The sequence below is a fragment of the Oncorhynchus masou genome, chromosome 17 (assembly GCF_036934945.1).
Source record: "Oncorhynchus masou masou isolate Uvic2021 chromosome 17, UVic_Omas_1.1, whole genome shotgun sequence".
In the NCBI taxonomy this organism is placed as follows: domain Eukaryota; kingdom Metazoa; phylum Chordata; class Actinopteri; order Salmoniformes; family Salmonidae; genus Oncorhynchus; species Oncorhynchus masou.
The window spans coordinates 43,846,321-43,860,297 of record NC_088228.1 but is presented as its reverse complement, the minus strand read 5'-3'; the positions used below and the strand labels follow the sequence as shown (position 1 = coordinate 43,860,297).

At 43.5% G+C, this 13,977-nt stretch overlaps 1 protein-coding gene across 2 annotated transcripts in view; it reads right to left on the bottom strand.

The window, feature by feature from the left end:
• The window catches only part of LOC135559080 (zinc finger protein 704-like), a 132,510-nt gene that overhangs the window by 17,085 nt on the left and 101,448 nt on the right, over positions 1-13,977 (bottom strand). For both annotated transcript variants that reach the window (XM_064993445.1, XM_064993446.1), the window contains exons 4-5: positions 12,912-13,156; positions 768-868 (exon numbers count right to left, since the gene is read on the bottom strand). In XM_064993445.1, coding sequence (XP_064849517.1) covers positions 768-868; positions 12,912-13,156 — 346 coding nt within the window. The remainder of the gene's footprint in view (positions 1-767; positions 869-12,911; positions 13,157-13,977) is intronic.

Below are 13,977 nucleotides of genomic sequence, written 5' to 3'. Positions count from 1 at the left end.
ATGTGACCACTAACATCTGCTAACCATGTGTATGTGACCACTAACATCTGCTAACCATGTGTATGTGACCATTAGCATCTGCTAACCATGTGTATGTGACCATTAGCATCTGCTAACCATGTGTATGTGACCATTAGCATCTGCTAACCATGTGTATGTGACCAATACATTTGATTTGATCTCCATGTTGGTGGCCTCCTTCCCCTAATGAAGGCTTATAATAACATTCATAGCATCCCGCTTCATAATACTCTACAGCCACATCAGTGTTATGAACATGTCAATAAGGCATTATAGCACATCATCATGAGGATACTCTCTCTGACCAGCAGATGGCAGTGATACCCAGAGGCCTCTGAGCTTACGGGCGTCATAGCCCTCACTGACTGACAGAGACTGCAGGATTGCAACAGGCTATAAAAAACCTTCCTATGTGTTGATATGCATCCACCCTGCATCCCTTTATGGTACTTTCTAAGAGGATTAACAAACCTAATGACATAAAGAAGTCATAATAAACACTGAGCCCATGGATAGGCAGCGCTACCAATGTAGCACATACTCTAAAATACTAGCTCCTGAGTAGATATTTTGACAATAATTCAGTAAATAGAGTAAGGTATTGTATTATATCTGCTCTCTTATTGGTCCCCAGGAGACCTGTATTCAGTGATTGCTTACAGCAATTACCAATTCAACTATTGCGATTGGATACCTATAGCAGTGTACCTATATCTTTCTCTAGGATTGGTTGATTGGTGCCTTACCCCAGGTGGACGGTGCGGATGTGTCGCTGGATCCCTGAAGAGGTGCTGAGGACCTTTTCACAGTTCTTCCACAAGCACTTGAGCATCACCTTCACGGAGTTCTGAAACACAACAGAACAACACAGTGGAGTCAGTGCTATTGTAGCAGCAAGAGTGGGAAGAACAAGAGTGAAGGCTTGAACCAACAACCCTGTGGTTATGGGGTGAGCGCACTACAACAAAAAGGTTCAGATCTCTCAGCAGAGCTCCACTTTGGGAGGCTACACATATTCTACTATTATTCTAAGTGAGGTCAAAATAAATAAACACGACCTATGAGACAAGCAGGCCTGTGAACATAGAAGCTTGTGAAGACAGGTTAGCAACACGCACACACACACACGCGCGCACACACACACACACACACACACACACACACACACACACACACACACGCACACACGCACACACGCACACACGTGAAACTTTACACCTCTCCTTCTCTATATTGACAGATGCAGAGTCATAATGAGTAAATACATTTATGGAGGGATGGCCAAGGGCAAGAAAGTAATATTCCTAACACCCATAGTGTTTAACACTTCTTTAGCGTGTATGGAAGCCACTAAAATAGTGTTAAACAAAAAACAATCCAAGTGTCGATAAACTAACAACCCCTGAGTGTTGGTCCCTAACACCATGGGTGCTGTAAAGTCCAACTTAAATGAACACTTTATTCGTTCTGTACTAGAGGTCGACCGATTATGATTTTTCAACGCCGATACCGATTATTGGAGGACCCAAAAAAAAAAGCCGATACCGATTAATCGGAAGATTTTATTTATTTATTTGTAATAATGACAATTACAACAATACTGAATGAACACTTACTTTAACTTAATATAATACAACAATAAATTCAATTTAGCCTCAAATAAATAATGAAACATGTTCAATTTGGTTTAAATAATTCAAAAACAAAGTGTTGGAGAAGAAAGTAAAAGTGCAATATGTGCTATGTAAGAAAGCTAACGTTTCAGTTCCTTGCTCAGAACATGAGAACATATGAAAGCTGGTGGTTCCTTTTAACAATCTCTAACAATCTCAAAAACAAGACGTTAATTCTTTCAGTGAAATACGGAACCGTTCCGTATTTTATCTAAGGGGTGGCATCCATCAGTCTGAATATTCCTGTTACATTGCACAACCTTCAATGTTATGTCATAATTATGTCAAATTCTGGCAAATTAGGCGGCCCAAACTGTTGCATATACACTGACTCTGCGTGCAATGAATGCAAGAGAAGTGACACAATTTCACCTGGTTAATATTGCCTGCTAACCTGGATTTATTTTAGCTAAATATGCAGGTTTAAAAATATATGTGTATTGATTTTATTTGATCTGTGTATTGATTTTAAGAAAGGCATGGGTTTTTATGGTTAGGTACACATTGGAGAAACGATACGCACCGCATCGATTATATGCAACGCAGGACACGCTAGATAAACTAGTAATATCATCAACCATGTGTAGTTAACTAGTGATTATGATTGATTGATTGTTTTTTATTAATGCTAGCTAGCAACTTACCTTAGCTAACTGCATTCATGTAACAGGCAGTCTCCTTGTGGAGTGCAAAGAGAGAGAGGCAGGTTGTTATTGCATTGGAGTAGTTAACTGTAAGGTTGCAAGATTGGGTCCCCGAGCTGACAAGGTGAAAATCTGTCGTTCTGTCCCTGAACGAGGCAGTTAACACACCGTTCCTAGGAGTCATTGAAAATAACAATGTGTTCTTAACTGACTTGCCTAGTTAAATAAAGATTAAATAAAGGTATAAAAAAACACAAAAACATTTTAACGGCGAAATCGGTGTCCAAGAACACCGATTTCCGCTTGTTAGGAAAACTTGAAAATCGGCCCTAATTAATCGGCCATTCCGATTAATCAGTCGACCTCTAGAGCTGACGCTGTTACACTTTCTCATAGTTAGGGAATTAAAACCTGTGGTGTTACAGTAACTATTTTTGGGGTGTTGTTTTAACACAGTAGGATGTAAAGCATTATTTGCATATTTATGTCCCTTTATGCTTTTTGATTGAATTTTAGAGGTACATGTACCACCTATGACTGTGTATGCTAGTGACAGACACATGACTGTTGGATTTGATGACTTTCAGTCCTGTCACATCTACTCCTGCTCCCCCTCTCAACGGGTCTACTAACCACCTGTCCTGTAGCCTCCTGTCACATCTACTCCTGCTCCCCTTCTCAACGGTCTACTAACCACCAGTCCTGTAGCCTCCTGTCACATCTACCCCTGCTCCCCCTCTCAACGGTCTACTAACCACCAGTCCTGTAGCCTCCTGTCACATCTACTCCTGCTCCCCCTCTCAACGGTCTACTAACCACCTGTCCTGTAGCCTCCTGTCACATCTACCCCTGCTCCCCCTCTCAACGGTCTACTAACCACCAGTCCTGTAGCCTCCTGTCACATCTACTCCTGCTCCCCCTCTCAACGGTCTACTAACCACCAGTCCTGTAGCCTCCTGTCACATCTACTCCTGCTCCCCCTCTCAACGGTCTACTAACCACCAGTCCTGTAGCCTCCTGTCACATCTACTCCTGCTCCCCCTCTCAGCGGTCTACTAACCACCAGTCCACACCTGGACTTCATTACTCTCTGATTACTTACCCTTATATCACACTCTTTTGTTATCAGTAATCAGCTGGCACCACTGGGGGGCGGCTATGAAAGAGGTCTTCCGCATTCTTCAACATCTTGACATTTCCAGAGGCGTGTCACATCCAACAGGCGGAGGATTCTCTACCACAAGTCAGTACGTACCCAAGCCCATCCAACAGGCGGAGGATTCTCTACCACAAGTCAGTACGTACCCAAGCCCATCCAACAGTCTGCCCAGGTCAGCAATGACTGTTTGTCCCTCCCGGACAAATATGACGGGTCTCCCTACAGATTCCGTGGCTTTCTACTCCAGTGCTACCTCTATTTCACTCATCAGATGGTAGCCCCCACCACGGAGTCCAAGGTTGCCACGGTTATTTCCTTGCTGACCAGACGGGCGTTGGAGTGGACTACGGCCGTCTGGGAAAGAGGAGCTGGGTTCCTAAGAGGGGTTCATGGATCTGTTCGGGGGGGACTTGGATCATCCACTGGAAGGCAGAGAGGGGGGTGAAAGCTGACAACTACGGCAGGATGACCATGGTGGAGTGTGCGCTCACCTTTCACACAGCTTCCAGCGGGTGGAATGAACCGGCACTCTGCATCCGATTCAGAAGAGGATTGCCCGAAGAGGTCCAGACGAAGTTGGCGTGCCAAGACAATCTTACCTTGGACACACTCCCCACAGCTGAGCGATGCCATCTGAGGCAGTTAGGGCTTGTCCCTATTTCAGCCAGGAGGTGCACCAGCTTCAACGGTGTCCGGTACAGCCCAATCCATCATCACCAAACCACCAAACCTTTTTAAGTATCAATTTCACTAGCTGACTGTCCCTCATCTATTGTTTCTACAACTAGTGGATTCTGGTGCGGCGAGGGATTTTATTGCCCAGGCCTTGCCTCCTCCCTGCACATCCCCTCATACCTGCGACCATTAGGATCTGGCACTATTACAGTGGTTCCTCCTGTAAAATTGCGTCATTCTGCAGCATACCTTGCGGGCTGCCGCAGAATACTATGGGATTTCATTTAATTGTCAGCCATTGTTGCCATTAATGCTAGTAAGTGTTACATTGACCACCAGAGGGCATCTTTGAGAAGAATTTGACTTTTTGTATTGGCTTTACTAGAGATATTGGCTGTACTAGAGATTTTAAAACCTTTTTGTAAGAACATAGTATATGGGATTGATTTTAAATGTAGCTTAATTAATTAGATTTATAGTATGGTGTTTCTATTCCAAGAAAAACGAAACCCTCAGGGTTTCGCGCGAGGAAGATGTGACGCTGTTTCCACACCCTGATTGTAGTCTAACCAACACCCAAATGGAGATTCAGTAAACATAAAAATCTCATTGATTTATCAAGACCAGTTCCCATGCTTGTCTCAGAGCAGTGCTGTCTTGACCTCTGAATGCTGTCTTTTCCCCCCTTCCACTTGCCTCTTCCCGTGGTTTGGGACATAGATGTGGACATCCGCCAGGCTCTGGAGGAGGAACCACCTGCCCTCGCCTGCATCTACACACCCACAGGGGTCAAAGATCAGTTGCTGACCTGGGCACACACATCCCTCACCGCTGGACACCTAGGTATCACCCACATCACTCAATCCCTTTCTGAGAAATACTGGTGGTCCACTTTGGCGCAGGACGTTGCCCACTCATGTTCATGTCCAGCAGGAAGACTCCTTCTCTTTCTCGTGCCTCAGTGTCCCTGGTCTCATCTGTCCATTGATTTCGTCACTAATCTCCCCTGGTTTCACCACCTTTTTGGTGGTTGTGGACAGATTCTCAAAATCATGCTGTTTTATCCCTCTCTCTGGTCTCCCTACCGCTCTCCAGGTTGCTGAGGCACTGTTCCAGCAGGTCTTCTGGCATTATGGCCTTCCGGAGGACATCGTCTCCGATTGTGGCCCCTGATTCACATCACGTGTATGGAAGGCTTTCATGGAGAAGCTGGGGGTCACGGGCAGCCTCACTTCTGGGTACTGGCCTCAATCTAACGGCAGGTGGAGAGGATGAACCAGGAGCTGGGGAGGTTCCTGAGTAGTCACTGCCAGGACCGGCAGGGGCAGTGGGCCTGATTCCTTCCTTGGGATGAATACCGCCAGAATTTATTGTGACACTCCTCCACCGGGCTGACTCCCTTCCAGTGAGTTCTGAGTTGTCAGCCGAACCTGGCTTCGTGGACTCAGAGCCAGACCGACGCTCCTGCGGTGGACTAGTGTTTCAGGTGTGGAAAAAAGGTATGGAACGAGGCCCATGCGAGACTCTAGCAAGCAGTCTGCCATCAGCAAGAGCAGGCAAATCACCACCGCAGTGAGGCTCCCGTGTTCCAGACTGGTGATCGCGTCTGACTCTCCACCAGGAAGCGAGGAGGCCTTTCTAATCGACCTAGCCCGGGTATCCTGGAAGGATATTGACCTCAGTCCGTCAGTAGAGGATGACATTTCGTCTGGACTTAGTGCTCACTCGTTGTGCATTTGGATGGACTAAATGCTCAAACAAAAAGGAGGTATTTGGACATAAATGATGGACTTTATCGAACAAAACAAACATTTATTGTGGAACTGGGATTCCTGGGAGTGCATTCCGATGAAGATCATCAAAGGTAAGTGAATATTTATAACGCTATTTCTGAGTTTTGTGCCACCTCTCCTCAGTTGGATAATAGCTGCATGTTTTTCTGTGTATAGGCGCTGACCTAACATAATTGCATGGTGTGCTTTTACGGTAAAACGTTTTTGAAATCTGACGATTGCATTAAGGAGAAGTTTATCTTTAATTGTGTGTTTAACACTTGTATCTTTCATCAATGTTTATGATGAGTATTTCTGCAATTTGATGTGGCTCTCTGCACTTGAGACAATGCATTTAACATAATGCACCATTTTCAAATTAGGTTTTTGGACATGAAGATGTACTTCATCGAACAAAACACAAATCTATTGTCTAACATGGAGTCTTGGGAGTGCCATCCGGTGAAGATCAAAGGTTAGTGATTCATTTTAACGCTATTTCAGTCTTATGTGACACCTCTCCTTCTTTGGAAAATGGCGGTATGTTTTTCTGTGGCTAGGCGCTAACCTAACATAATCGAAAGGTGTGCATTCGCCGTAAAGCCTTTTTGAAATCGGACACTGTGGCTGGATAAACAAAAAGTTTATCTTTAAAATGGTGTATAATCCTTGTATGTTTGAGGAATTTTAATTATGAGATTTCTGTTGTTTTGAATTTGGCGCCCTGCAATTTCACTGGCTGTTGTTGAGGTGGGACTGTAAAATCTCCTTCCAGACTCACATTAAGCATCTCCAACCAAAATGAAATCTAGAATCGGCTTCCTATTTCACATCAAAGCATCCTTCACTCATGCTGCCAAACATACCCTCGTAAAACTGACTATCCTACAGATCCTTGACTTTGACGATGTCATTTACAAAATAGCCTCCAACACTCTAAAGTGGATGCAGTCTATCACAGTGCCATCCGTTTTGTCACCAAAGCCCAATAAACTACCAACCACTGCGACCTGTATGCTCTTGTTGGCTGGCCCTCGCTTCATATTCGTCGCCAAACCCATTGGCTCCAAGTCATCTATAAGTCTTTGCTAGGTAAAGTCCCACCTTATCTCAGCTCACTGGTCACCATAGTAGCACCCACCCATAGCACGTGCTCCAGAAGGTATATTTCACTAGTCACCCCCAAAGCCAACTCCTCCATTTGGACACTTCTCCTTCCAGTTCTCTGCCAATGACTGGAATGAATATTAAAAAATTACTGAAGCTGGAGACTCATATTTCCCTCAGTAACTTTAAGCATCAGCTGTCAGAGCAGCTCACAGATCATTGCACCTATACATAGCCCATCTGTAAATAGCCCACCCAACTACCTCATCCCCATAATGTTTTGTTTTTTGCTCCTTTGCACCCCAGTATCTCCACTTGCACATTCATCTTCTGCACATCTATTCACTCCAGTGTTTAATTGTAACTACCTCGCCACTGTGGCCTATTTATTGCCTTACCTCCCTAATCTTACTTCATTTGCACACACTGTACATAGACTTTTTCAATTGACTGTACGTTTGTTTATTCCATGAGTAACTCTGTGTTGTTTGTGTCGCACTGCATTGCTTCATTTTGGCCAGTTGTAAATGGTCCCCACCTTCTTCCATAGACTTACACAGTAATTATGACAACTTCCGGAGAATGTCCTCCAACCTATCAGAGCTCTTGCATCACCCCAAAGCCAATTCTTCCTTCGTCCATATTTCCTTCCAGTTCTCTGCTGCCAAAAATCTAGAACAAACTGCAAAAATCACTAAAGCTGGAGACTCATATCTACCACACTAGCTTTAAGCACCAGCTGTCAGAGCAGCTCACAGCACCCGTACATAGCTCATCTGTAAATAACCTATCCAACTACCTCATCCCCATACTGTTATTTAATTTGCTCCTTTGCACACTCATCTTCTGAACATTATCACTCCCGTGTTTAATTATTTGTAATTTTTTTGCCACTATGGCCTATTTTATTTTTTTTGCCTTATCTCCCTTATCCTACCTCATTTGCACACATTGTATATAGCCGTTTTTTCTATTGCATTGTTGACTCTATGTTTGTTTATTCCATGTGAAACTTTGTGCTGTTGTTTGTGTTGCACTGCTTTGCTTTATCTTGGCCAGGTTCACAGTTGAAAATGAGAACTTGTTCTCAACTGGTCTACCTGGTTAAATAAAGGTAAAATAAAATAAAATTCCCGCCTCTCACATCTGTGCAAAACACAGCTTAGCTTGTTGTTAATCCACCTGGCATGTCAGATTTCAATACAGCTTTTCGGCAAAAGCATAACAAGCATTTATGTAAGAACATCTCTCTCAGTAGACAAAATATTACAAACTGCTAGCAGCCAAGTAGATTGGTCACGAAAATCGCTTCCCTTTAAATCGCTTCCCTTTGATGATCTTCGGATATTTTCACTCACGAGACTCCCAGTTACACAATAAATGTTCCTTTTGTTCCCTAAAGATTATTTTTCTATCCAAAATACCTCCATTTGGTTGCCGTGTTATGTTCAGAAATCAACAGGCTCGAGTGGTCTCGACATCGCAGACGGAAATTCCAAATAGTATCCGTAATGATCGAGGAAACATGTCAAACGTTTTTTATAATCAACCCTCAAGTTGTTTTTACAATATATAATCAATAATATATCAACCGGGAATGTAGATTCTTCAGAGAGAGAGAGAAAATTGATGCTCCATGCTGTTGCACATTCAATACGACAGCCATACAATGACGATGTGATCTTTCTCGCTCATTTTTCAAATTAAAAGCCTGAAACTATGTCTAAAGGCTGTTCACACCACGGGGAAGCCGTAGGAAAATGAGTGTCGTTGATATCCCTTCAAATGGAGCGAAGGCAGGTTATGGAACATGGAGCTTTCAAAATAGAATCCACTTCCTGGTTTGATTTTCCTCAAGTGTTCACCTGCAAAATCAGTTCTGTTATACTCACAGACAATATTTTGACAGTTTTGGAATCTTTAGAGTGTTTTCTATCCTAATCCTAATTATATGCATATTCTAGATTCTGGGCTTGAGAAATAGGCAGTTAAATGTGGGTAAGTTTTTCATCCAAAAATCTAAATACTGCCTCCTACACTCAAGAGGTTAAAATAAATCAACCCTGGCCACTACAGGGATATTTTAAATTGACAAATTCAAGGTTTACTTGTTCTGTTGGTCTGTAACAAAATGGTATGTGCCAATATTGCACTGATGCTACCTAGGCTACTAGTTTCTACTAACCTCAGTCCCACATTTAGTTTTTCAGTATCACACACTTCCATGTGCTTTCACGTAAAACAAAAAGTATGTTTATCATCGTAAAAAGAATAGGAGTCATGTGGACTATCGCTGTCATCATTGCTTCTCAATGGCACACTCTGCTAAAGTGGTTGACTTCCACTTGATAGTACACTTTAACCATGGGTTCGAGCCCCCCTCGCACAAGCTTCTTTGTTGAGGAAAAATAAATAAATGTTCACTGCAGGTCCTTCATGTTCGATTCAAAACGCATGTGGCGAAGTGGATCATTATAATAATGAATAGCCTATAAATCATTGTTGTAGTGTACACATCCATATCATATGCAATATTACTTTTCGGCAATAGCACTGTGTTTGTGTGCTAGGCTGAAGAAAGAGATAGTTCCTTATCAAATTAATTAATAGTGTTAATTTTCAAGTTGTTGGCTGGAGGCGTCCCTTTCCAACACAATAACAGTGCTTAAGTTTGGGCAGGAGCTCACCAGAGTACCGGCACCTGCTTGAGTTTCTACACCTCTTATGAAAATTAGCTCAAAAGTATACCTAAATATAACCAGTACCCAAAATGAGAAACCACACCTATTTTAGTCAGGCACTATCCCAATACATGTAAATCAACATATCACATGGGGTGGGACAACTCATGTGAGATTCAAACCCCTGGATTAGGCACATTACACAGAGAGCAACTATTTCCTCACAAGCACACTCTAATAAATGCTGGTTTAAAAACAACCCAGCGCTGGGTAAATAGTTGACAGAACTAAAGTTGGGTTATTTTGCCAGTTGGGTCACTGAGTTGGGTTATTGAGCTGTGATCCACCCAATCAGATCAGAAGACTGGAGGCATAGCTTAGTAGGGGTGTGACGTTCACTCCAATCTGAAAGACACGTCCCCAATAGATCACACCTCCTGACAATAACCTATGGATTTAATTTTAAAAATACCCATTTACTCTCCCGAGTCAACAAAAATAACTATCTGAAAGCCACGCACCTACTAAACGATGCCTCCAGTCTTCCATCTGACCCAGTGGATCATCATAGCTCAACGACCCACCTGGCTGGGTCAAAATAACCCAATATCAACAACCCAACTGGCTGGGTCAAAATAACCCAATATCAACAACCCAACTGGCTGGGTCAAAATAACCCAATATCAACGACCCAACTGGCTGGGTCAAAATAACCCAATATCAACAACCCAACTGGCTGGGTCAAAATAACCCAATATCAACGACCTACTGGCTGGGTCAAAATAACCCAATATCAACGACCCACCTGGCTGGGTCAAAATAACCCAATATCAACAACCCACCTGGCTGGGTCAAAATAACCCAATATCCACAACCCAACTGGCTGGGTCAAAATAACCCAATATCAACAACCCAACTGGCTGGGTCAAAATAACCCAATATCAACGACCCAACTGGCTGGGTCAAAATAACCCAATATCAACAACCCAACTGACTGGGTCAAAATAACCCAATATCAACAACCCAACTGGCTGGGTCAAAATAACCCAATATCAACAACCCAACTGGCTGGGTCAAAATAACCCAATATCAAAGACCCAACTGGCTGGGTCAAAATAACCCAATATCAACGACCCACCTGGCTGGGTCAAAATAACCCAATATCAACGACCCACCTGGCTGGGTCAAAATAACCCAATATCAACAACCCAACTGGCTGGGTCAAAATAACCCAATATCAACAACCCACCTGGCTGGGTCAAAATAACCCAATATCAACGACCCACCTGGCTGGGTCAAAATAACCCAATATCAACGACCCAACTGGCTGGGTCAAAATAACCCAATATCAAAGACCCAACTGGCTGGGTCAAAATAACCCAATATCAACAACCCACCTGGCTGGGTCAAAATAACCCAATATCAACAACCCACCTGGCTGGGTCAAAATAACCAAACATGGTATATTTCATATTTACCAAAATTGGGTTGTTTTTAACCCAGCATTTTTTACACTGCAGAATGTAAAAACATAGAGCTTTTTCAGCCCTATTTCGTCATGCAGCATTCCAGATCTCAGAGGAGTGGAGGGAGAGGTGTTTTGGACCTGCATCAGTACTAATGACAGGTTGGTGGGCGTTGGCTCGCTGGCTCGCTACCTATCAACAGCTTCCAGAAAGGGGAGAGAGAGGGACTTTAAAATACAAACTATAGAACAGGTTTATCAGCGGCTGATCAATTTAACCCTTTTTAACTAGTCTATATTCTTACGCAATCCATTATTCTTTGCAGTGAAGACATCACATACAACATCGCTAATGAAACACACACTATGAAACACTCCCAACGGCTCATCTACAGCGTCTCAACAAACAATCCCCAAAGTGTTTTTCTTCCATCTTACCACAATCACAGGAATACCCAGGTGATTTACACAGTCCTAAGCCTCTTATAGTACCCTACTCTACAGTCAGACACACTGCAGCTACTCTACTGTATATCCAGAATGACTGCTGCCTGCAAATCAGGACTTAGTTAGGCCTCTGATCTTGGCCTTCTACACTGAACCACCAGAGTAAACTAACTGCCTGTTAGGTTTTCCCAGGGCAGGTTTATATACAAGTCATCCAAATTATCATGACTTTATCTATAGCCGGCTATTCATTAATAACCACACATGCATGCCAGTGCAAGTCTTATTGAGGTGGCCTCCCAAGGCTTTGCATAATGTTGATGTAATGTTTACTGTGTCTAGCATTGTCTAATGTTCTGTCTTTACAAGCGAGGCTGAAGACGGACGTGAAGCATGAAGACAAGGCATTACATTTGACGAATGACTTGACAAATAGAGCACAATCTTGCTATACTCTAACACACAGCAGAATCATCTTTCAGTTCAAGTAAATGGGAATGCTATAATGTGTTTGTCCTATTCTGGTGAAGCTAGTCAGTGAGTGTAATCCAATTTCCCTTCAGGATATTGTATATCTATGGCCTGGCCTCCTCCTGTTTCAGCTGAAATGGACTCTGATTGGCCTACAGGCCGGTGCGTTGGACCTGCACACTCTTATCAGAGCCCCTTCCAGTCTCCACACCTCTATCCACACTTGCGTCACAGTGGATTTATTAGATATTCTTCTCTCCCTCTCAGCTTCCTGCAGATGAAGCCTCTCACTCCTCCTCTCTCCTCCCCTAGCTCAGTAATCTTAACTCCCCTCTTCCTCCTTCCTCCCCACCCTCTCCCACCTCTTCCTCTTGGAGATGGGTGAGGGGGCTTATGGCTCTTCTTGATAATGAAACCACATTAATGTCTTGGAAGGTCTCCACTGCATGAAAAGACAGGGGAAGAAAAGAGAGAGAGGAAAAGATTGAGCGAGAACACACTCCATCATGCTCAGAGGCGTAAAGGTTGACAGACCTTGTTGTCTCAGGGACAAGCCAGTGTCATAAGATCCTGAATTACATTGGAAAAGCTAATAATAATCTTTCAGAGGGGTTCTTTCTTTCAGAGGCCCCCTTGAATTAGGAAAAGTACACACAAGGACAGCGATTCCTAAATCGATAGGAGCCACTGTTGGCCCATGGCCAATTTTTAATGGGTCGCAGCTTAGGGTTGGTTGTGGCAACAAATACTGTTCTCATCTGAAGCCTCATCCTAAGCCCCTGACCCCCAGTTTTACCTTTCGCTTCCGGGGTATGGGGTCCTCAAACAAGAAGTGCGTGCTCTCTTTGACGTCGTCGATGAATTTATCACTCTGGGAGGAGAGCAAGAAGCTCTTGCTGGTGTCGTTGGAGAGAGGCGGGGACGGTGTGGAGGGCACCGATTGGTCGCTGGTGTCCCAGCTCCAGTTGCCACTGGTAGAGCTGCTGTAGCTAGTTGACAGCACCTCCTTCCACCCTCTGCTGGCTGGCTCCGGAACTGCAGCTGGAGACAGAGGAGGGGCGGTCAGTACCATCAAAACCAGGGAGTCATTAATTCACTTTAATTAACTTCTTGACTTCATACAATACATTTTGTTTCATACAATGTATTTTGCGACATTGTTCATGCAAAATTTGAATTGAGGTTTATATTGAATGTCCATCCATCCATAGGAAAACAGCCTCCCTCTCCAGCAGCGTTGGCCTACAAACCTCTCCAGTGCAATATGGTATTTTGACTGCTTCACTAATACAGATCTTATAAAGCAATAATCACATTGCCTTGTGGAGAAACATAATGACAAATAAAATCCTTCCAGCAGGATGAGCTGTGTGCTGGAGATGAACTCATATTAAACAATGACTGACTGGTCCATGGGGGCTAGTGTAGATGAGGAGGGTCCTACAGAGAACGCAGACACAGGAGTTCACACTACATGTTGTCTCAGGGGAGACTTAAACCAGGGGGAAGAAAATACGACATTGGAGGTAAACAGGTACATTTTTAAAATGTATGAAAAGAGTAGGATGAAATGGCTTATGAAAAATGAATACATATTTGCCCTGTCTTCCCACATATTGTACAGTACACCCCATCCCATAATATTTTGTGGATTTGCCCGTTTTAATCAATAACTGAACTAAACTGTGGAGATGGGACCAAGAGGGGTTGAATATATGCTGTAGACTTATGGAAGGGTTAAGAGAACGCACACAATGTTAATGACTGCTAGTCTACAACTGTTGTCTATGAAGTGTCATGACGTTGGCCTGGGGGTAGGTTTATGACAGTCATAAATACCTCTAGCCCCCTTTTTCCTTTCT